Here is a 22,500-nt window from a genome sequence, read left to right on the forward strand (position 1 = left end):
TACTCGGTTTTTGGCGACTGGACTTGACTGTCGTTGGCGAAGCGGGGACTTCTTCGTCCATTGTGCTATAAAATCCCACCAGCCAGCGGTAATGTGCTCAGTCCCAAACTGATCCATCTCGGAAGTTAATTGTCTCGCATTGAGCAACTACCAAGGAAGAGTGACTGGTTAGATAAGAAAAGGAACAAAGAACAGACAACTTTGCGTGTTTTGAGACTGGTTGAAGACTTTTGACATGAAAGGTTTTCTCGTTGTGATAACTGTCTACTGTTGAAACTGAACTTTCATTAAACTGCCAAGAACAGGAACGAAAAGACAACAGAAAATCGTGTGTAGTATTCTGTTGAGGCTGATTAAAGATTTTAAAAATTGAATCTTCTCTCGTGTCGATTAGAAAAACGATCAGGACAGAACTCCATATTTCTGCACCTCATCACAGTGTATCAGTCTGAAACTGAAAATAAAACTGACAGCAATTTGATTCTCAATTCTTTTTACCATCCTCATTTTGTCTGCGGGAGGTAATTTCTGCAGTCTTGCAGTCACTATCCAGAAATTTACGTGACTAGGAGTGATAACTGTGTTAAAATATAAAAAAAAGTCACTCGCAAAAAAAGATGAAACCTGCAGCACTCGTCCATGATAGACGGCGACAGTAAATTTGAGGTGGAACTCCGAATAGTCGAGAGAAATCTCACACTCACCTAACGGTATTCGCACGGTGGAAGAAGAACAATTATTGACAGTGTCATCTACGAAAAGAAACACTGGGAAAATTCACACCAATCGTCTTTGAAGGAGATAAGAACTGCTCTGGACGACACTCCAAAAGAAATAAAGACTTGTGAATAACAAACAGACCTAACGGTGTGGATTTTCTTCAAACTTCACGAATGTGCTATACGAGAAAAAGGAACGAAAGTTTTGAAACAGTTATCTAATGTGAGAGAAACGAAAAATCTGCTAAAAAAACAACACTACTTTATAAAACGCCTGTAAAACATGAGCAACGTATATCTTAACTCCTGCTGAACTGAGAAAATACAGCTTGTGATATATCTACGAACAGTCAAAACCGGAGCCGTCATAATGAATATCCATCAGATGATGTCGGCTCTCCTCCTGGTGTTGCAATCTTGCGCACATGCACTGCCGAGTGGGATTCGATCCTCCGACTCTGACAAACCAAGGCAACCACGCTCCTCTTCGAAATCGGCCCAGAGATCCGAACACTCGTCCTCGTTGTTATCATCCACACTGCTACCGTCCGCCTTATTGGCTGAGTCAGCGAAAACAGGTGAGTGAAAGATAATTGTTAAATTAATTCTTTACGACCGTGCGAGAGAGAGAGAGAGAGAGAGAGAGAGAGAGAGAGAGAGAGAGAGAGAGAGAGAGAGAGAGAGAGAGAGAGAGAGAGAGAGAGAGAGAGAGAGAGCGAGAGAAAGAGACAGGGGGCGGGGATGAGTGAGAGAAATGGGAGAGAGAGAGAGATGGGAGAGAGAGAGAGATGGGAGTGAGAGAGATGGGAGAGAGAGAGAGATGGGAGAGAGAGGGTGAGTGAGAGAGATAGGAGAGAGAGAGTGTGAGAGAGAGAGATGGGAGAGAGAGAGAGAGGGAGATGGGAGAGAGAGAGAGAGAGATGGATGGGAGAGAGAGAGAGAGAGGGTGAGTGAGAGAGATAGGAGAGAGAGAGAGTGTGTGTGAGAGAGAGAGAGAGAGAGAGAGAGAGAGAGGGGGAGACAGACAGAGACAGAGAGAGTAGTGCGTGTGTGCGTATGTCTTCCTACTCATTATCTGAGTAGCGGCTACGACAGACGTAGCCAGACACAGAAGTGCAGGCCTTTAATTGGCTTTAATAGGGGGGTCCCACCGTATCATTCTTGTTCAGTTGACACACCCTTACGGAAGAAGGCGGCGCAGGGGGTAGTGATGCCGACAAGTAGGTTAATAGTGCAATAAGCACCACATTCGTGCTGACGGGAGAGGAATCGGGTGCGTATTGGGCTGGGTGGGCTTGTGAGAAAACAGCCATAACGACACAATACAAAAGTTATCTAACGGCATTTTTTGGACCTGTTTTTTGTTTGTTTGATTTTTTGTTGCTCTCTATTGAAAACTGACGTATGATGTATGGTAGATTTTTGTTTCTTTTTTTTTTGGGGGGGGGGGCATATTACTTTGATCGTTTGTTTGTGTTGTTTGTGAAGTCTTTCTTTCTTTTCTTTTTCTTCCTTCCTTTTTTCCTTCCTTCCTTCCTTCCTTCCTTCCTTCCTTCCTTCCTTCCTTCCTTCCTTCCTTCCTTCCTTCCTTTGTTCTTTCTTGCTTTCTTTTTTTCTTTCTTTTCTTTTTTTTGATCGTTTTGTTGTTCGTTCGCTCGTTCGCTCGTTTGTTCTTTCGCGTTCTTTCTGTCTTTGCTACATTTTTTTACGTTCTTTCAATAGTCTAATTTGTTTCTCTTTCTTTCTTGTTTTAAAAATGGATTACATTGATTTTGTCGTTTTTACTGTCTACGCACAAATGGACAAGCGTGCAGACATAGTGAAACTCGATCCCCAATGCTCTCGTCCCCCCCCCCCCACCCCCATCTTTCACGCCCCCGCCCCCCGCCCATCCTCACAGACTTAATGATGAAGAGACAATTAGAAATATAGAACCTCACAAAATGTCATTCCAAAGAGCATCGCAGTTTGGAACGGAAACATTGCGCAATATTATCTAATTGCGTTGCACAGTGACCAGCGTATGGACTGAATGAATGAGTTAGTTAGTTAGTTAGTTAGTTAGTTGGTTAGTTAGTTGGTTAGTTAGTTGGTTAGTGAGTTAGTTAGTTGGTTGGTTGGTTAGTTAGTTGGTTAGTTAGTTGGTTAGTTAGTTAGTTAGTTAGTTGGTTAGTTGATTAGTGAGTTAGTTAGTTAGTTGGTTAGTTAGTTGGTTAGTTAGTTAGTTAGTTAGTGAGTTAGTTAGTTAGTTAGTTGGTTGGTTAGTTGGTTGGTTAGTGAGTTAGTTAGTTAGTTGGTTAGTTATTTAGTTGGTTAGTTAGTTAGTTGGTAAGTTAGTTAGGTAGTTAGTTAGTTAGTTAGTTAGTTAGTTAGTTAGTTAGTTAGTTAGTGCAAAGAACGGAAAGGTCCCAGATACATAAACATGTTTTCGAAAAGACTTTTTCGTCCATTGAACGTTCATTTTGTTTGTTATATCATCTTAAAGGTCACATTATTTTAAGGCCATAGCACGCATAACTCAAACACAGCCAAAACGTTTGTGTATTACAAGCTAAACCATCCCGAAAAGACCCCTTGAAAGGAACTTGCCGCCCAAAACGAGTGCTAGGATTTAAATAAGTGCGACACCCGCAGCTTGTGTCCGAATTGTCGCTGAAATACTTGCACGTTTTACGAGAAATAGAGAGAAAATGTGACCCTCCACCACGAAATGAGTTGCATGTCACCTCGCGCGGTTCTGCGCTAGGCTTAATATAAGTCCGGGGGGTGTCTGGTAACAGTGTGAGGGTCACCTTAGTCACAGGCATATAACTCAAACAGTTTTCGCTCTTTTCTAAAACGGTTTTCACCACTGGATAGAGCATAAAAAAATCTTTAGGAAAATGTAAAAATATGAAAATCATGCAAAGGTGACATGCGACTCATTCCGTGGTGGAGGGTCACAAATGTGCTTGTGGGGATACATGCAATGTTCACTCCATGACGTATGAAGAACGTCAGACAGACAGAAGAGGATTAGGTTTACACCATTGATGCGGTTCAGTTCAAATTTGTCAGTGCGTTAATATCAAATTTAAAAACAGGAGAAAAAAATTCCGAAGCAGATAGGTTGCTAGGCTTACCATTTTAACATTAAACTGTTAATGTTAACATAGTAGGCCGTGTTATCACGCTGTTTATGGGAACATGACCTAAAGGCTTATTTTGCATGTTGAGGTGTAACCTACCTTTCAGAGTTAAAGGCACACTCCTTCTCGTGAAAACCGTTGAACTGACCGTCTGAGATGTGGCCAGGCTGTGACACGGGGTAAGACCAGCCCTCCCCTTGGACACATACTAACAAGTCGCGTAAGGCGAAAATACAACATTTAGTCAAGTAGCTGTCGAACTCACAGAATGAAACTGAACGCAATGCAACGCAGCAAGACCGTATACTCGTAGTCCACCGCTCACGGCATAGGCAGTGAAATTGACAAGAAGAGCGGGGTAGTAGTTGCGCTAAGAAGGATAGCACGCTTTTCTGTACCTCTCTTTGTTATATTTAGTCAAGTTTTGACTAAATATTTTAACATCGAGGGGGAATCGAAACGAGGGTCGTGGTGTATGTGCGTGTGTGCGTGTGTGTGTCTGTGTGTGTGTCTGTGTGTGTGTGTGTGTAGAGCGATTCAGACTAAACTACTGGACCGATCTTTATGAAATTTGACATGAGAGTTCCTGGGTATGAAATCCCCGAACGTTTTTTTCATTTTTTTGATAAATGTCTTTGATGACGTCATATCCGGCTTTTCGTGAAAGTTGAGGCGGCACTGTCACGCCCTCATTTTTCAACCAAATTGGTTGAAATTTTGGTCAAGTACTCTTCGACGAAGCCCGGGGTTCGGTATTGCATTTCAGCTTGGTGGCTTAAAAATTAATTAATGACTTTGGTCATTAAAAATCGGAAAATTGTAAAAAAAAATAAAAATTTATAAAACGATCCAAATTTACGTTTACCGTATTCTCCACCATTTGCTGATTCCAAAAACATATAAATATGTTATATTCGGATTAAAAACAAGCTCTGAAAATTAAATATATAAAAATTATTATCAAAATTTTTTTTTCGAAATCAATTTAAAAACACTTTCATCTTATTCCTTGTCGGTTCCTGATTCCAAAAATATATAGATATGATATGTTTGGATTAAAAACACGCTCAGAAAGTTAAAACGAAGAGAGGTACAGAAAAGCGTGCTATGCAGCATAGCGTAACCACTACCCCGCTCTTCTTGTCAATTTCACTGCCAATGCCGTGAGCGGTGGACCACGAGTATACGGTCTTGCTGCGTTGCATTGCGTTCAGTTTCATTCTGTGAGTTCGACAGCTACTTGACTAAATATTGTATTTTCGCCTTACGCGACTTGTTTTTACTTTCTGAGCGTGTTTTTAATCCAAACATATCATATCTATATGTTTTTGGAATCAGGAACCGACAAGGAATAAGATGAAAGTGTTTTTAAATTGATTTCGACAATTTAATTTTGATAATAATTTTTATATATTTAATTTTCAGAGCTTGTTTTTAATCCAAATATAACATATTTATATGTTTGTGGAATCAGAAAATGATGGAGAATAAGATGAACGTAAATTTGGATCGTTTTATAAATTTTTATTTTTTTTTTACAATTTTCAGATTTTTAATGACCAAAGTCATGAATTAATTTTTAAGCCACCAAGCTGAAATGCAATACCGAAGTCCGGGCTTCGTCGAAGATTGCTTGACCAAAATTGCAATCAATTTGGTTGAAAAATGAGGGCGTGACAGTGCCGCCTCAATTTTCACGAAAAGCCGGATATGACGTCATCAAAGACATTTATCAAAAAAATGAAAAAAACGTATGGGGATTTCATACCCAGGAACTCTCATGTCAAATTTCATAAAGATCGGTCCAGTAGTTTAGTCTGAATCGCTCTACACACACACACACACACACACACACACACACACACACACACACACACACACACACACACGCACAGACAGACACACATACACCACGACCCTCGTCTCGATTCCCCCCTCGATGTTAAAACATTTAGTCATAACTTGACTAAATGTAAAAATGAACTGCCTGGGTCCTCGCTGTACGCAGTTGGAGTTGTTTGATGAATTTAATTCGTCAACAAATGGGCGGTTCTGGTGAGGTTATGCCCCTTCTTTCTTTCGGCTGGTAACAGGCGGAACCTCGCGGCAAGATCACACGAGAAAGGAAAACAAGTCGCGTAAGGCGAAATTACTACATTTAGTCAAGCTGTGGAACTCACAGAATGAAACTGAACGTAGTCCGCCGCTAATGCAAAAGGCAGTGAAAGTGACGAGCCTGTTTGGCGCGGTAGCGATTGCGCTGTGCTTCACAGCACGCTTTACTGTACCTCTCTTCGTTTTAACTTTCTGAGCGTGTTTTTAATCCAAACATATCATATCTATATGTTTTTGGAATCAGGAATCGACAAGGAATAAGATGAAATTGTTTTTAAAACGATTTCGGAAATTTAATTTTGATCATAATTTTTATATTTTTAATTTTCAGAGCTTGTTTTTAATCCAAATATAACATATGTATATGTTTTTGGAATCAAAAAATGACGAAGAATAAGATGAAATTGTTTTTGGATCGTTTAATAAAAAAATAATTTTAATTACAAGTTTCCGATTTTTAATGACCAAACTCACTCATTAGTTTTTAAGCCACCAAGCTGAAATGCAATACCAAACCCCGGGCTTTGTCGAAGATTGCTTTGCCAAAATTTCAATCAATTTGATTGAAAAACAAGAAGGGCAAAGCCCATACGACTCACATGCTTGACCTTGACCTTTACATGACCTTGACCTTCAGGGTCAAGGTCAAATAACTAAACCTAGCAATGACATCATACACTAAGAACTGCTTTACACATTTTTCCTACCAAAATACATGTGACCTTGACCCAAGGTCAAGGTCATCCAAGGTCATGCAACACAAAGCTGTTAATTCAAGACATAGGAAGTACAATGGTGCTTATTGGCTCTTTCTACCATGAGATATGGTCACTTTTAGTGGTTCACTACCTTATTTTGGTCACATTTCATAAGGGTCAAAGTGACCTTGACCTTAATCATATGTGACCAAATGTGTCTCATGATGAAAGCATAACATGTGCCCCACATAATTTTTAAGTTTGAAACAGTTATCTTCCATAGTTCAGGGTCAAGGTCACTTCAAAATATGTATACAATCCAACTTTGAAGAGCTCCTGTGACCTTGACCTTGAAGCAAGGTAAACCAAACTGGTATCAAAAGATGGGGCTTACTTTGCCCTATATATCATATGTAGGTGAGGTATTGAATCTCAAAAACTTCAGAGAAAATGGGGAAAATGTGAAAAATAGCTGGTTTTTAGGCAACATTTATGGCCCCTGCGACCTTGACCTTGAAGCAAGGTCAAGATGCTATGTATGTTTTTTGGGGCCTTGTCATCATACACCATCTTGCCAAATTTGGTACTGATAGACTGAATAGTGTCCAAGAAATATCCAACGTTAAAGTTTTCCGGACGGACGGACGGGGGGGACGGACGGACGGACGACTCGGGTGAGTACATAGACTCACTTTTGCTTCACTTTTTTTACAAAAAGCCGGATATGACGTCATCAAAGGTATTTATCGAAAAAATGAAAAAAAACATCCGGGGATATCATACCCAGGAACTCTCATGTCAAATTTCATTAAGATCGGCCCAGTAGTTTAGTCTGAATCGCTCTACACACACACACAGACAGACAGACAGACAGACAGACAGACAGACAGACAGACAGACAGACAGACAGATAGACACACATACACCACGACCCTCGTCTCGATTCCCCCTCTATGTTAAAACATTTAGTCATAACTTGACTAAATGTAAAAACGTGCATTGGTCCCAAATAGCATGTCGCTTTGGTAACAGTTCGTGTCAGTGTAAGTCGTGCATTTGATACGGTAAAAAGACAATGGTAACAGGCGGAACCTCGCGGCAAGATCAGAGGAGTTGTCTCGCGTTATCAACCCAGAAGCGCTCATTGCTTTCTTTCTTTCTTTATTTATTTGGTGTTTAACGTCGTTTTCAACAGCGCTCATTGCAACTCACTACAGAATACAGTGAGGGTGTTGATGTTTGGTATGTGACCAAGTGGAGTGATGTTCTTATTCCGTGTTTAGGCCTGGCCAAATCTGGGATGGTGAGTTGAGCGGTTTTCACGAGAAGGAGTGTGCCTTTTTGGCAGACATCATATGTTTGATGATTTCGCCCCCTGATTGGCGTAGAGGCGCGTCCCCCGGGTGGTGGATGGGGGAGCCTTCTCTACTAACTTCTGAGAGAAGGTCGCATCACTCTCGATGCCGTGAACCTAATTAGGATCTTTTTCTTGTTTCTTCTCTATTTCTGCCTCCCCAAAGTCCTTTTACTTTCCTTTTCTCACCCATAAAATTCTTCACTTATTACCCTTGTTGAGTGGTTCTTGTATAGAATATAGTCAATGTTTGTAAAGATTTTAGTCAAGCAGTATGTAAGAAATGTTTAGTCCTTTGTACTGGAAACTTGCATTCTCCCAGTAAGGTCATATATTGTACTACGTTGCAAGCCCCTGGAGCAATTTTTTGATTAGTGCTTTTGTGAACAAGAAACACTTAACAAGTGGCTCTATCCCATCTCCCCCCTTTCCCTGTCGCGATATAACCTTCGTGGTTGAAAACGACGTTAAACACCAAATAAAGAAAGAAAGATATGTTTGATGAATTCGGCGAAATCAGTCAGTCAATCATAAAGGTCTCTATTTCATAGTTACTGACAAGATCTGTGTTTTGCCTGCCTGCCTCCCCCGAAATCGGCGAATGGCTGCCTGAATGGCGGGGTAAACACGGTCATACACGTAAAATTCCACTCGTGCCAAAAATATGAGTGAACGTGGGAGTCTAAGCCCATGAACGAAGAAGATGAAGAAGAAGAAGAAGCCTGCCTGCCCCTCTACCATATGAGAGAGATGGGGAGGAGGGGGGGAGGGGGGGGGGAGGGGGGTACGGAAGGGGGTATCTTTCTGTTTTGTATACGTGTGTTTGTCTTGTTGTCAGGCAAACTAGATGGCCGCCCCTACCTCGTCTGTTTTCTTTCTTTCTCTGAAAGTGTATTTCTGTCTGACTTCTCCTCTTTGTTCCTTTCGTTTTAAACCCGTTTCAACAAACATTGACTGAGATTTTTTTAAAGGCACAGTGCAGCTCACAGCCTTCGTTTTGCGTTTTTGTTGCAGCTGAGTGCATTTACAGTTCAAAAATCCTCCTATGGTAGTAAAACAAACCCAAAACTACCCAACGACGACATCTGTAAAGCTCGACAGTTTCTTGTTCACGCGAGTGCATAAATTAACCTAGTTATTACGTGGTGTTTGGTCGGAGTTCGATTCAACTGAGTGATTCCGGCCTCCATTTTGTTTTACACAAACTCATGATGACGTCTGACATAGTTTGCTAGTGACGTGTCTTTTTGTGCATGATGTGGTGATCTCCCTGATCTAAATTTAGATCCAAAAATAGGTCAAGACCAGCCGGGTCCGAGTACGAAATTAATTCGTAAAAAAAATTGCAGTTCTTGACTCTTTGGGTGCAAGTCAATGAAACTTGGTAGTTCTTCTAACGGATAGCTGCCTGAGGTATAACTAAAAGCCCTAGGGGCTCCGTGCACCTGGATTTGACAAGTTCAGTACCTTTAATATTTTTTTAATTTTATTTTACCTTTTCAGGTTTGGTTCAAATCAAGAAAACACCAATCCCGCAGTTTAAAAAGAAGAAACGACAATCAAAAAGAAACGGATTAAAACCACGACGGAAATATCATATGTCGCGGAAAATAGGTATGTGTAATAGTTGAGGTTAGGTGAGGAATGCGGATTGAGAGAGAGAGAGAGAGAGAGAGAGAGAGAGAGAGAGAGAGAGAGAGAGAGAGAGAGAGAGAGAGAGAGAGAGAGAGAGAGAGAGACAAGACAAGACAAGACAAGACAAAATCTTTATTATCGAGGGTAATAGATAAGCAAGAATATTGCTTTTTTACATCCAGCCCTCATGAGAGAGAGAGAGAGAGAGAGAGAGAGAGAGAGAGAGAGAGAGAGAGAGAGAGAGAGAGAGAGAGAGAGAGAGAGAGAGAGAGAGAGAGAGAGAGAGAGAGAGAGAGAGAGAGAGAGAGAGAGAGAGAGAGATGGAACTTTATTTTTCAAGGATAGAGGTTTAAGGCGACACCTTTTCTTACAACCGGTCCTTAGAGGGAGGGAGAGAGAGGGTAAGAGAGGGAGAGAGACAGACAGACAGAGAGAGATAGAGAGAGAGGGGAGAAGAGAGAAAGGGAGAGAGAGAGAGAAAAAGAGAGAAAAATAGGGATAGAGAGAGATGGAGAGAGAGACAGAGAGAGCGAGAGAGAAAGAGAGACAGAGAAAGACAGAGAGAGATGGAGAAAGAGAGAGAGAGAGCGGGTTGGAGGGATAGAGAGGTGAGAGAGAGAGAGAGAGAGGGAGGGAGGGAGGAACAGAGAGAGAGAGAGAGCGGGGGAGAGATGACATAGTTTGATTATCCCTCGGGTGTCTCTTTCAATATCCCCCTAGCTATTCCTGTCATGCAACTCCGCGTGAAGAAAAAGCCTCTTTAATTTCTTAATCGTCAAATATGCCTTTGCATGTGAACCTAAATCACAGAGTCATAGGTTCAAGGAGTTTCATTTCATTAAGAAATCTGATGTGTTAGAATATTGTCACGAAAACGAGCATGAATCATTTGTTAAGTGACCAGTTCAGTTCAACTTCCGTCGAAGGTGAACCATTGCCCATGGCATGGTTCATGAAAGCGTTCATGCTGAAAGGAACGTTTAAGCCAAGAAAAAAAAATATATATGCGTCTACTTTTGCAGTTGAAAATAAATGTGTGTGAGCTTGCTGTCCAGAACACCGATAACAAAATATCAAAAAGAGAAAAATCAGGGCAGGCGCAGCAAAAGTTGAAGTTAGTTTAATATGCCAATATGCACCCAGTATTGTTGGTAAGGCAAAAAGGCTCACGGTGGCTTAGTTTTTCGCACATGTTTAAATTGGAGAGCTTAAATATCGTAATGAAGGCGAAACGGCGTAGATTAAATTAATTCTAAGATAGAAAATCTGACACAAAATAAACAAGGTTTAAAGAAAGAAAAATCAAGCTTTTTTTTTTTTTAAACTCGACCAAAATATCAATCTATACATATACCTATTATCTATCTAAATTATACAGGAATGAAGGATTAAATAAACATATCAACCAATCAATCAATCAATCAATCAATCAATCAATCAATCAATCAATCAATCAATCAATAAACAGGCAAAGGAATTCATAAATAAATACACGAATAAATGTATAATGAACAAAAGAACAAATGAATAAATCAGCAAATGAATGAATGAATAAATGATTCGAGAAATAAGGTAATCAAGAAATATATAATAAATAAAGAAAGAAAATATACAGAACGAGATAAAAGATTATACTCTTTTACGACGTATTCTTATGACTCATACACTTAAAATACAGCTAAAATCAATCAAATATCCATAAAACAGCTTACGTTGTCCGAAAAAAATAATTGGGATATCACATCATAACAGAAACGCAAAAGGATATACGTGTATATAAATCCCAAAACTCTGCATACACGCAAAAGAAAGTTGAAACGAAAAAAGTGCATACGTAGGTTAAAGTTTAGCACTTAAGGAATAAAATGCATGTACGAATAACGTAAATACAGAATTTGATATTCAGGTATTAATCAGACTGAAAAGGGTATTCCCCAGGCAACGATTACTTTCAAAGGCAATCATCAAATTGAACCAGATAAGTGGATTCGTCTTATCCTTGTCATACATTTTCAGTAAAACGAAATGGAGAAAAACAAATAGAAGATAAGAAATGTCCTTTTCGCAGTGTCAGCAGATCCAAGAAAACTAATAAGTGCCTTCTTTAAATAAAGTTATATCTATTAGAAAAAAGTAGTGGCACATGGGCGCACACACACACACACACACACACACACACACACACACACACACACACACACACACACACACACACACACACACACACACACACATACACTCTGAGGATCGACAAACGGTTATTTCAGAGACCTTGGCATTCTGTTTGCATATTATAATTCACGAACGACCCTAAATTAGGAGCTGTCGAGGAGGTGTTTTGTAGCCTTGGAAATGTTTTCTTGTCGCTCTTAAAATGTTTTAAGATAGATTATGAAATATATTTCTTCTTTCTTATTTTTGTCACATTTGCTAGTTGTTGTTGTTGTTGTTGTTGTTGTTCATCTTTTTCTTCTTCTTCTTCTTCTTCTTCTTCTTCTTCTTCTTCTTCTTCTTCTTCCTCTTCAACGACTAAACGTTTTTCTCTCTCTCCTTCAAATCATGAAGATTACTCAAATCTCTCATATGACGTATGATTGCAGAACAGAAAAACCCAGTCACTACACACAACGACGTCAGTGGTTCAGCTCCCGTCTCGAGCAGGCGTCAGTCAGACCTGCACACCACGTCTGGCAACGCCCCCCGTCGCTCAAAGAACCGACGGACATCTACAAAACGCCGTCGGAACCGGAAAAGATGCAGGAAGAACAGGAAGAACAGGAAGAACAGGAAGAACAGGAAGAAGAACAAGAAGAAGAGGAGGAAGAACAAGAAACGACCCAAGGGGTGCAAGGGGAACAAGTCCAAAAGGAAGAACCGTAAAAAGATTAAAAAGATTAGATCCCGTCGTCACAAGACTCACAAAGGGGGGAAGACGACAACTGTGTGTGAGGTTCCAAACCTGTCCGCGAAGGTGGCTAAGATGCTCGCCTCCGCCGTTCCTCTCGGGAGCCCAGTGAAGCCTTCCGCTTCTACCAGGATGCCAACAGCGCTCGAGCTGAGCGAGGGGTTCAAATCCAGTGTCCCATTGCCCCGCAACCTCCCGGCTAGCCACAAACTAGAGAAGGAGAAGGAGATGAGGGACTTGGAATTCCAGCAGAAACAAGAAACAAAGCCTCTGCAAACACAGCAGCCTTGTCGGGAAAAACTGTCTCCGGAGAATCATGACTCCTCGAAAGACTCAGTTGACGTGAGTCGTTCACGATATTCTATAGACTATACTACCAAGCTTGGGCGGGGCTATGCGTCATCTGTGTCGCTACAGAGGCGAAAGAGGGGCACAGGCTTTTCAAGTTTGTCCCAAAAGCTGCTGCGTATCGGCTCATCGGACAATAAAGAAACAGTTCCTTTAATATTTCAAATACAGACTGCTTTGAAAAGCGAACAATCTGAGCTGTCCTGGTTAGTGAGAAGACATTTTAGTTCATCAAGAAGTGATGGATTACTGGATAAACTATTGACGTGAAAAATGAATTCTAGAGCAAGACTGTGCTACGATTAGATCGTCTCCTACGCGTTGAGTTTCGGTGAGGCGTGGTGAAGCTGGACCAAGTTTCTAGTATGTTTACGGGTGACGTCATAGCTGCACATGCAGTACAGGTACACGTCTTGGCTACACGAAATGCTTCTGGAACTCTGCAATGGCGTTCTGGACAGATTTTCCTTTAGGCCGACATCGTTATCAGAACGGGCCTTGACTGTTATGCCAAGAGCGTTGAGAGCAACACAATGTCGTGTTGTACTTATAGTCCAGGTGAACCTGCTTGTTTTGTTGTTGTTGTTTTGTTTTGGTGTGTGTGTTTTTGTGTGTCGCTGTTGTTGTTTTGATTTTGAACATGCAGGAAGTATGGTCGACGTAAAACTTTATTTTTCCTTCTGAAAACTCAGGAATTTTCTGAGCTGGCTGTTCAACACCGTTTGGATACGAGACTATATTCTACGCTTACAGTACTAACTGTGGAATCACTATTCAGTCTAACAGGATTCAGATGACGGTGTGCAGAATAACTTTGAAAAAGTCGGCCAACATGTGACTGATCTTGTGAGCGTGGTTGCAAGATGCCCGCAAAACACTAATCGAATATGAGACAACGACCAAGGCTTACATGCACAAGAAAGACGTCTTGTCTTCGATGACAGAGAAATTATGGAATTTTGGTGTCCTTTGAATTAAAGCTGGTTCCTTAGTTAGCGTATTTGTTGCAAAAATATGAGATTTGAAAGACACAATTGCAAACTAGTGAAATGACATTTTCGTCTGTTTGGATTCAAACACAGTATGGCTGCAGGATTTATTGCATTGGGTCAAAATGTGACTGCTGTTGTGAGGTATGTGTTACTGAAAGAAACGCCAAAGGAAAGGTTCTATTAAAAGCGACAGGTTCAGTTCTTCAAGTCCGACATCATTCTCTGGTAAACCCGTTGAGGTACATTGGCTTGTGATAAAGTCGATGCGGGTATACTTTTTATCAAAAGTTTATAATGTGAAGTGGTGTGAGAACGAGAGAGAGAGAGAGAGAGAGAGAGAGAGAGAGAGAGAGAGAGAGAGAGAGAGAGAAAGAAAGAGAGAGAGAGAAAGAGAGAGAGAGAATGTGCTGAGTCTGCGATACAGGTGTGTGTGTGTGTGTGTGTGTGTGTGTGTGTGTGTGTGTGTGTGTGTGTGTGTGTGTGTGCGTGCGTGCAAGCGTGCGTGCATGCGTGCGTGCCTGTGTGCTTGCGTGCATGCGTACGTACGTGAGTGTGTTTGCTAATGCGTGTGTGCATGTGTGTGTGTATGTTTATGCCTGTACTATCTGCTCAAAGAGTCAATGCCAATTGCACAGACGATCTCTTATCTTTGTATGTGCAAAACAAGGTTGTCATACAGATTATATATTTATTCGTTGAAGAACTGTAATTTATTACCATCGGAGGGGAAAACCTCACAGATGTTAACGTACAGATATTGTTCTGTTTTGTGTCCATGAATGTGTGTTTTTAGCTGTTTAAAAAGAATATCTGTATGCCTTAGTATGTGCCATTCACGGGCTAAACGAATGTGGACAAGGACAGTGCAATATGAATGTTGCTATATTATTATCTGTGCTTGCCAAAAGATTGTCTTGATTACTTAATAGTGTAGCGCTTAATCTATTCAGAAATTGAAATATAGAGTTAGAACAATCGTAAGATTTGAGCAGCTTACTCCTCAAGGCTGCCGAACTTCAAACGTACTGACAGAACAGCGTTTGCAAGAATACTCATAACCTGCTCAAGTAGGATCCCTGAATGTTTCCGTCATTATTCCCTGCACAGGTCTGGGAGAGAATTGAATTGAATTGAACTTTATTTAACAAGGATTAAGATTTAAGGCTACGCCTTTTCTTACAATCTGTCCTTAGGACGCATAGACACACAATTATATAATTAAAAAATAAAAATTAAAAAGTTAAAAATATAACCAACAAAAGGAGGTCGGGAAACTTCAGCACGTGATAATAAAGATGACGATGATGATGATGATGATGATGACGATGATGATGATGATAATGATGATGATGAAGATGAGGCATGAAGAGCATACATATGTGGTTGTTCATAAAATCAAATGCATACTATGCAGGTAATTATAAATACAAGCTGGTAGCAATCGAACATGTAGCAATAGTACAACAAAAATATGTTCAGAACATACAATGCACAGCATATCTTTGACGTAATACTAAGTGTGGCAAATCAAAAGGCCACAGAGAGAGAGAGAGAGAGAGAGAGAGAGAGAGAGAGAGAGAGAGAGAGAGACAGAGACAGAGACAGAGAGAGAGACAGACAGACAGACAGACAGACAGACAGACAGACAGAGACAGACAGACAGACAGACAGACACAGAGCGTAAGATGTTTCTGTGTCAGTTCGTGGTGTAGGTATTTGATCTTGTCAAGACGCACTCACGACACCAGCCACACTTCCGTAACGTGAGAATCAATTACACCAGCATAAGCACAAAAATACATACACCGATCACAGATAGAGCGAGGGAAACCACATGCACGGGTCTTTAGATATTACACCTCAACGTAAAATCCGGTTTTGTTAAAGGTTACTTGTTATGCAGGGACTGAGAGTCAGACAAATAGACATGTCGAGTTGGGTTTCTTTCAGTTAATCTCTAACAAAGATATTTTTTTTTATTGAAGTAAAAGATTTTTAAATAAGGCTACCGCAGTAATTTAACCAACCTGTACAGTACACTGAAACGTGCGTTTACGTTCTTAGTATATATACGTCTTGTTGTTGCATGGCAATGCATATCAAAATCTCTTGATATTACTTTTAAGGAACCGTTGTATTTTCAGATTTGGAATGCACCAATGAATGCAATAAACCCCCAAAAGCGGCGTATGGCTGCCTGAATGGTGGGGTAAAAACAGTCATACACGTAAAAGTCCACCCGTGCAAAAACATGAGTGAACGTGGGAGTTTCAACCCATGAACGAAGAAGTAGAAGAAGAATGCAATAAAAAGATACAAAACTGTTGGGAATCCACTTGCATTCATTTCTAAACTGTAAGTAGCTGAGGGCTACAATATTGCCTTCTTGACTCTAAAGTAATATTTCACAACAAAGATTTATCGTGTCAAAATATAAACTGCGTGCTTCAGTGGTGGGTGTGGTCACGGAAAACGGTGTGTGTGTGTGTGTGGGGGGGGGGGTGTGAATAAATGAATGCTATTCATGAATGAATTGGGCGATAGATATGGACTCGGTTTGAAAAGAACAAATTGCTTAAGAAAGTGCCTCGCGTATCAAACAAATATCGTTAAATGTTCTGGCCTGTTGCGAGATGCTACCCATTTTTCACGCACGATTGAGTTTGATTGTGTGTTAACGGCTAGAAAGACCCTTGTTGTGTTTACAACTGTTTACAAAACATTCCGTCCCGGGGTCTCGAGTGACAAACCTAAACAAAATGTGACCCTCCACCACGGAATGAGTCGCATGTCACCTTTGCATGATTTTCATATTTTTACATTTTCATAAAGAGTTTTTTGTGCTCTATCCAGTGGTGAAAACCGTGTTAGAAAAGAGTGAAAACTGTTTGAGTTATAAGCCTGTGACTAAGGTGACCCTCACACTGTTACCAGACACTCCCCGGACTTATATTAAACCTAGCGCAGAACCGCGCGAGGTGACATGCGACTCATTTCGTGGTGGAGGGTCACAAATATTTATTTTGTACAAGAGACGGAAATACCTCTTGAAGGTAGTCAGTTCTTTCTGTGTCTATCATCTTGTAAAAAGACAACAGTGTAAATCATCCCATATGCGTCCCTCCTTTTACACTGCTATAACAACATCCTTCCGCTGTACTTGGACACATTCCATCAGTTTGTTGTACTGGTGTAACACGAGAAAATTACTCCCACGAAAAATTTACTCCGGAGTAAAAATTTCGTACGAAATTCTTACTCCGAGTACACATTTCGTACGAGAAAAGAACTGCCCAAGGCACGACAAAATTACTCCTTCCACGAAATTGTTTCTCCCCATTTTTTTTACTTCTGGACAGTAAAAATCTCGTACGCGAAAATGGGATGCGGGCGAAGGGATAATGCCAATAATTATGTGATCTCGCGCAAACGAATGTCGCGCTACTCTCCCTCCACCCCTTCAACCACCAAGACTAACAGGGGACAAGGGTGTAAAAGTTTCGTACACCTGGCATGGGAAGTTAAATTGCTCGTGTTAGGGTGAAGTAATTTATTCGTTATTTATTTGTCAGGGGAGTAACATTTTTTGTACGAAATGTTTACTCGGAACTCACCTGTCGTGGGAAGTAATTTTTTCGTGTAATGGGGGAGTACTTTTTTCGTAAAGGGAGTACCATTTTCGTACGAAATTTTTACCCCGGAGTAACCATCTCGTGGGAGTAATTTTCTCGTGTTACACCGGAACACATCCTAACAATCGACGAACTGGGTACGTTCTGTGTATGCAAGAACTTTTGCTGAATCGATTTTGTAATTCCATTGGCACCTGAGTAAAACCGCAACACGGTGGCCTAGTGGTGAGGCGTCCGCCCAGAGATCGGGAGGTCGTGGGTTCGAACCCCGGCCGGGTCATACCTAAGACTTTAAAATTGGCAACCTAGTGGCTGCTCCGCCTGGCGTCTGGCATTATGGGGTTAGTGCTAGGACTGGTTGGTCCGGTGTCAGAATAATGTGACTGGGTGAGACATGAAGCCTGTGCTGCGACTTCTGTCTTGTGTGTGGGGCACGTTATTATGTCAAAGCAGCACCGCCCTGATATGGCCCTTCGTGGTCGGCTGGGCAAACAAACAAACAAACAAACCTGAGTAAATCTCAGAAAAAAACAACGCCAAAAAAATTCCAAATATGCACAGGAAGCAGACAAACAGCGGAGTTTTGCTACAGTGGAACCCCATCTTAAAACCTTCAACACATCTGAGAAAATCAGGTCTTAAAAGCGAGGGATTCTTAAAATGGAGGTTAGTTTGTTTGTTTGTTCGTTCATGGGCTGAAACTCCCACGGCTTTTACGTGTATGGCCGTTTTTACCCCGCCATTTAGGCAGCCATATGCCGCTTTCGGAGGAAGCATGCTGGGTATTTTCGTGTTTCTATAACCCACCGAACTCTGACATGGATTACACGATTTTTTCGTGCGCACTTGGTCTTGTGCTTGCGTGTACACACGGGGGGGGTGTTCGGACACCGAGGAGAGTCTGCACACAAAGTTGACTCAGAGAAATAAATCTCTCGAACTCACGCTGACAGCGGCCAATTGGATACAAATCCAGCGCGCTACCGACTGAGCTACATCCCCGCCCTTAAAATAGAGGTAAATTTACAGAGGCTATGAACAGAACATATGAGAAAGGAGGGCCTTAAAAAGGAGAGTCTTAAATGGGGGGGGGGGGGGGGGGGGGGGTCGGGAGGGGGGTCTTAAAATGGGGTTCCATTGTATGGGCACAAGTAGATGAAATTAAGCTCCTTTTCCACGGGAAAGCCTTGGCAGATCTGTTGTGGTTTATGTGATTGTTGACACGAATAGGATGGGGTACATTTACTTTCTTTCTTTCTTTCTTTCTTTATTTGGTGTTTAACGTCGTTTTCAACCATTCAAGGTTATATCGCGGCGGGGTACATTTACTACAAATACACAAACGTGATTCTAAATAGTTAGATTGACAATTTCGGTAACGCCCTGTATATCTATCTCTAGGATATGTTTTTATGAAACACACGCGGTGAACTAGAGTGGGGGTGAGGGAGGTAGGTAGGGTGCGTGTGAGAGAGAGAGAGAGAGAGAGAGAGAGAGAGAGAAAGAGAGAGAGAGAGAGAGAGAGAGAGGAGGAAATAAATCCTCAATTTTTTAAAAATGTTGTTGATTTTGTTAACTGTTTGTTTTGCACTGAAACGAGTGTACTTAATTAAAGTTCACACGTTGTTACTGTGTTGTCGCTTTTCTGTTATTGATTGTATCTGCCTGTTGCTCCACATCAACAAATTACCTTATCAAATACAAATGCTGTGTTAAACTGGTTCAGGATTTGTTGTCAGGTCCAACATTAATCATGTTGACGAGTAAATGTGATCTCTGAATAAATTATAATATTGTTATTTATTTATTTGTCCTCAACTACACGTCTGGTCGTTTGATGAATAAACATTTTTGAAATAACAAGCTGTGTCTGTTGTGTATCGTTGAAAGTGTACGTGTTTGGACAGAAACGGAAGATTGCGGTGTGGAGGCTGTTTTCATGTTGTTTTACAGAGTACCAGTGTGTGTGTATGTGTGTGTGTGTGTGTGTGTGTGTGTGTGTGTGTGCGTGTGTATGTTTGTGTGTGTGTGTTTGTATGTGCGTGCGTGCGTGCGTGCGTGCGTGCGTGCGTGCCTACGTGCGTGCGAGCGTGCGCGTGTGAGTGTGTATATATGTGTGTGTGTGTGTGTGTGTGTGTGTGTGTGTGTGCGTGCGTGCGTGCGTGCGTACGTGTGAGTGTGTTTGTGTGTCTGTGTGCGTGTATGTGTGCGTGTCTGTGTGCGTGTATGCGTGTCTGTGTGCGTGTATGTGTGCGTGTGTGCGTGCATGCGTGCGTTTTTGTGTGTGTCTGTATGTGTGTTTGTATGTTTCGCTGTGTTCGCGTCTGTTATTTAAATGTTTACTTTGCACGAACTTACAAAAGACACTAACATTCAAGCAACGGAACAAGTCAAAATTAAAGCTCAAAATTATGTGAAATCCTTCAAATTAAAAAATAATGTTTAACTCTTCCACACCTTCTAAAAGTTTAACTTCTTTCACAACTCCGAACAGTTTCTCTTAAATTACAATCCGCGACACTCTTACGTACGTCTAAATCTTAAAACGATTTAATGTAGGCCTATTCGTTACTACTCCTCCAAGCTATTTAATATCCGTCGTGACTCCCTCTAAAATTAAATCTGTAAAAACCCATAACCATTTCTCCGCGGAGAGTGAAGGGACGTACAAAAGCACAGTCATGTCCTGTTTACTTTACCCCTTCGGGTTTTTTCCCTCTATCCTTCGTTTTTACATTTAGTCGAGTTTTGACATAGACGGGGAATCGAGATGAGGGCTTGGTGTATGTGTGTGTGTGTGTGTGTGTATGTGTATGTGTAGAGCGATTCAGACAAAACTACTGGACCGATCTTCATGAAACTTGACATGAGAGTTCCTGGGTACAATATCCCCACACGGTGTTTTTCTCATTTTTTCGATAAATGTCTTTGATGACGTCATATCCGGCTTTTTGTGAAAGTTGAGGCAGCACTGTCACGCTCTAATTTTTCAACCAAATTAGTTGACATTTTGGTCAAGCAATCGTTGACGCAGTCCGGACTATGGTATTGCATTGCAGCTCGGAAGCCTAAACATTAATGAATTTGTTTGCTCATTAAAGTTGTCATTAAAATCGATTTTTCGCAAATAGATTTAAAATTGATTGCATCGTACTCTTTATCAAATTCTGAATATAAAAATATATACATATGTTATGTTCACTGTTAAAATGTGATCACAATTAACGAAAATAGGTTAATTAGTACTACGATTAAAATTTGAGAAATCGATCCAAAAAATGATTTCATCTTACTCTTTATCATTTCCTGATTTAAAAAACGTCTAGATACAATATGTTGTATTCAAAACAAGCTCAGAAAGTTCAAAGAATACAGAAAAGTGCGCTTTCCTGTTTTACCGCAATACGCTATTGCGTTTTACTGGCTTGTCAATTTCACTTCGTGTAGCACTGGAAAAGTGAGCGATTTCCTCGCCGCGGGGATTGACGGAGCTGCTAATGTCTTGGTGAAAAAATGCGGTGCATTCACTTTCATTCTGTGAGTTTGACAGATTGACTTAAAATGATGTAATTTTGCCTTACGCGACTTGTTTCTTTCTGCAATAGAAAAAAAAAAAAAAAGGCCGCGAGTAAGTGAATACCTGCAATACACTGATGTTGACGTTCAACTAAAAAAAGTCCGCGTAAACAAGGGCTTCTGTTGGCCAAACCACTCATAGATGACATAGTGTCGAACAAGTCAAATTAGCATACTTAAAATGCTAAGTCTTACCCTCACAGAGCCTGAGAGGAAACCCCCTTTTCACACCTCCAAAAATCAAAGAATTTAATGTCTTAAAATGGGGGGGGGGGGGTGAAAATGGGGGTACATTTACAGAGGCTACATGAACAGAAAATCTCAGAATACAGGGTTTTAAAAGGGAGGGAGTCTTAAATGGGAGGTTTCACTGTCATAGGTGTTTGAACAGACGATGTTTGGTAACTACTCTGTGTGTTTTTAATGCCCGGAAAAGAGTTTTCTCCCCCTGAAACCACTGAGGCAAAAAGATACGGTTAGTCAGTGTAGACAAGCGATCATGTCGTCACAGTGTAAGATGAACTCCGATGTGTAAGTTAAGGACTGACCTGTTCGATATGACGCCCTATTCTTTCGAAAATAATTTATGATCATCGAATCTCGCTGCAGAACCCCCTTTTAAGACCCCCTACCTTTTAAGACCCTGTTTTCTCAGACTTTCTGTTCATAACCTTTGTAAATTGACTCCCATTTTAAGACTCCCTCCTTTTTAAGACCTGACTTTTTTTTTTAACTTTTGGATGTCTTAAAAGGGGGGTTCCACTGTATGCAATCAAAGTCGCTTTCCATGCAGACACAAGTTAAGACAGCACTATTCGGACGACGTGGGTCGTATACGACCCATACTCTGCAAGGAGGCGGTACATGTTTACACTTACTCAACTGGTCTGGGTCATGTGCGACCCATACATTTCACATTCAATCTTTCTTTTGAAAGTATTGGTCATTCACGACCCACATCAAGAAGATTCTGTAGTCCAAAGCGTGGTCAAAAGTGCATGCCATGTTTATTGTGTGCCTTTTTTCCTTTCGTACAGGTTTTCTTGTGATCTCTCTTTCTTCAATCTACTCAAATGTTTCGCGTCAACGAGTACCCCACACAACAATGAAACAAGATGGACTTTCACAAAGACCCGGACATGAACGCTGAATAAAACTTTTAGCGTGACGTTGAATTCGCGATAGTCTCACCGTGACAAGAACTGACACAGATCTAAACTAAATATAAATTATATCGTTGTACAGCAGCGGATTGTGTTTGCTCAGCTTTATGCTTTGCGGGACTCACCCCGGGCACCAGGGGTCGTGATTCAGGAGATTCACATGGTGTGATAATTTGTATAGGAAACATTGATGGGTAGCTCGATCAGTGGGTGGAGCACTGGATTTGTCAACCTG

The 22,500-nt window shown here is 41.0% G+C and overlaps 1 protein-coding gene across 2 annotated transcripts; it reads left to right on the plus strand.

Annotated features, from left to right (window-relative positions):
• The first annotated feature begins 18 nt into the window (after nucleotides 1–18).
• LOC138963167 (serine/arginine-rich splicing factor 11-like) lies at nucleotides 19–18,607 on the plus strand. 2 transcript variants are annotated; one of them, XM_070335204.1, is made up of 3 exons: nucleotides 19–1,297; nucleotides 9,518–9,628; nucleotides 12,250–18,607. In XM_070335204.1, exons 1-3 carry the CDS (start codon nucleotides 1,090–1,092, stop codon nucleotides 13,170–13,172), a joined length of 1,242 nt encoding a protein of 413 aa, XP_070191305.1. In that variant the 5' UTR covers nucleotides 19–1,089; the 3' UTR covers nucleotides 13,173–18,607. The 2 variants fall into 2 exon arrangements, with proteins under 2 accessions (XP_070191305.1, XP_070191306.1); XM_070335205.1 differs by lacking the exon at nucleotides 9,518–9,628.
• Nucleotides 18,608–22,500: the final 3,893 nt, after the last annotated feature.

The sequence above is a fragment of the Littorina saxatilis genome, linkage group LG3 (genome assembly GCF_037325665.1).
Source record: "Littorina saxatilis isolate snail1 linkage group LG3, US_GU_Lsax_2.0, whole genome shotgun sequence".
In the NCBI taxonomy this organism is placed as follows: Eukaryota; Metazoa; Mollusca; class Gastropoda; order Littorinimorpha; family Littorinidae; genus Littorina; species Littorina saxatilis.

What these genes read in the sequence shown, in the direction of transcription:
- LOC138963167 (XM_070335204.1), top strand. Translation starts at nt 1,090, where the DNA reads ATGAATATCCATCAGATGATGTCGGCTCTCCTCCTGGTGTTGCAATCT. An exon ending in GGCTGAGTCAGCGAAAACAG is followed by an intron (nt 1,298 to 9,517) that starts GTGAGTGAAAGA and finishes TTACCTTTTCAG; the next exon opens with GTTTGGTTCAAATCAAGAAA. An exon ending in TCATATGTCGCGGAAAATAG is followed by an intron (nt 9,629 to 12,249) that starts GTATGTGTAATA and finishes GTATGATTGCAG; the next exon opens with AACAGAAAAACCCAGTCACT.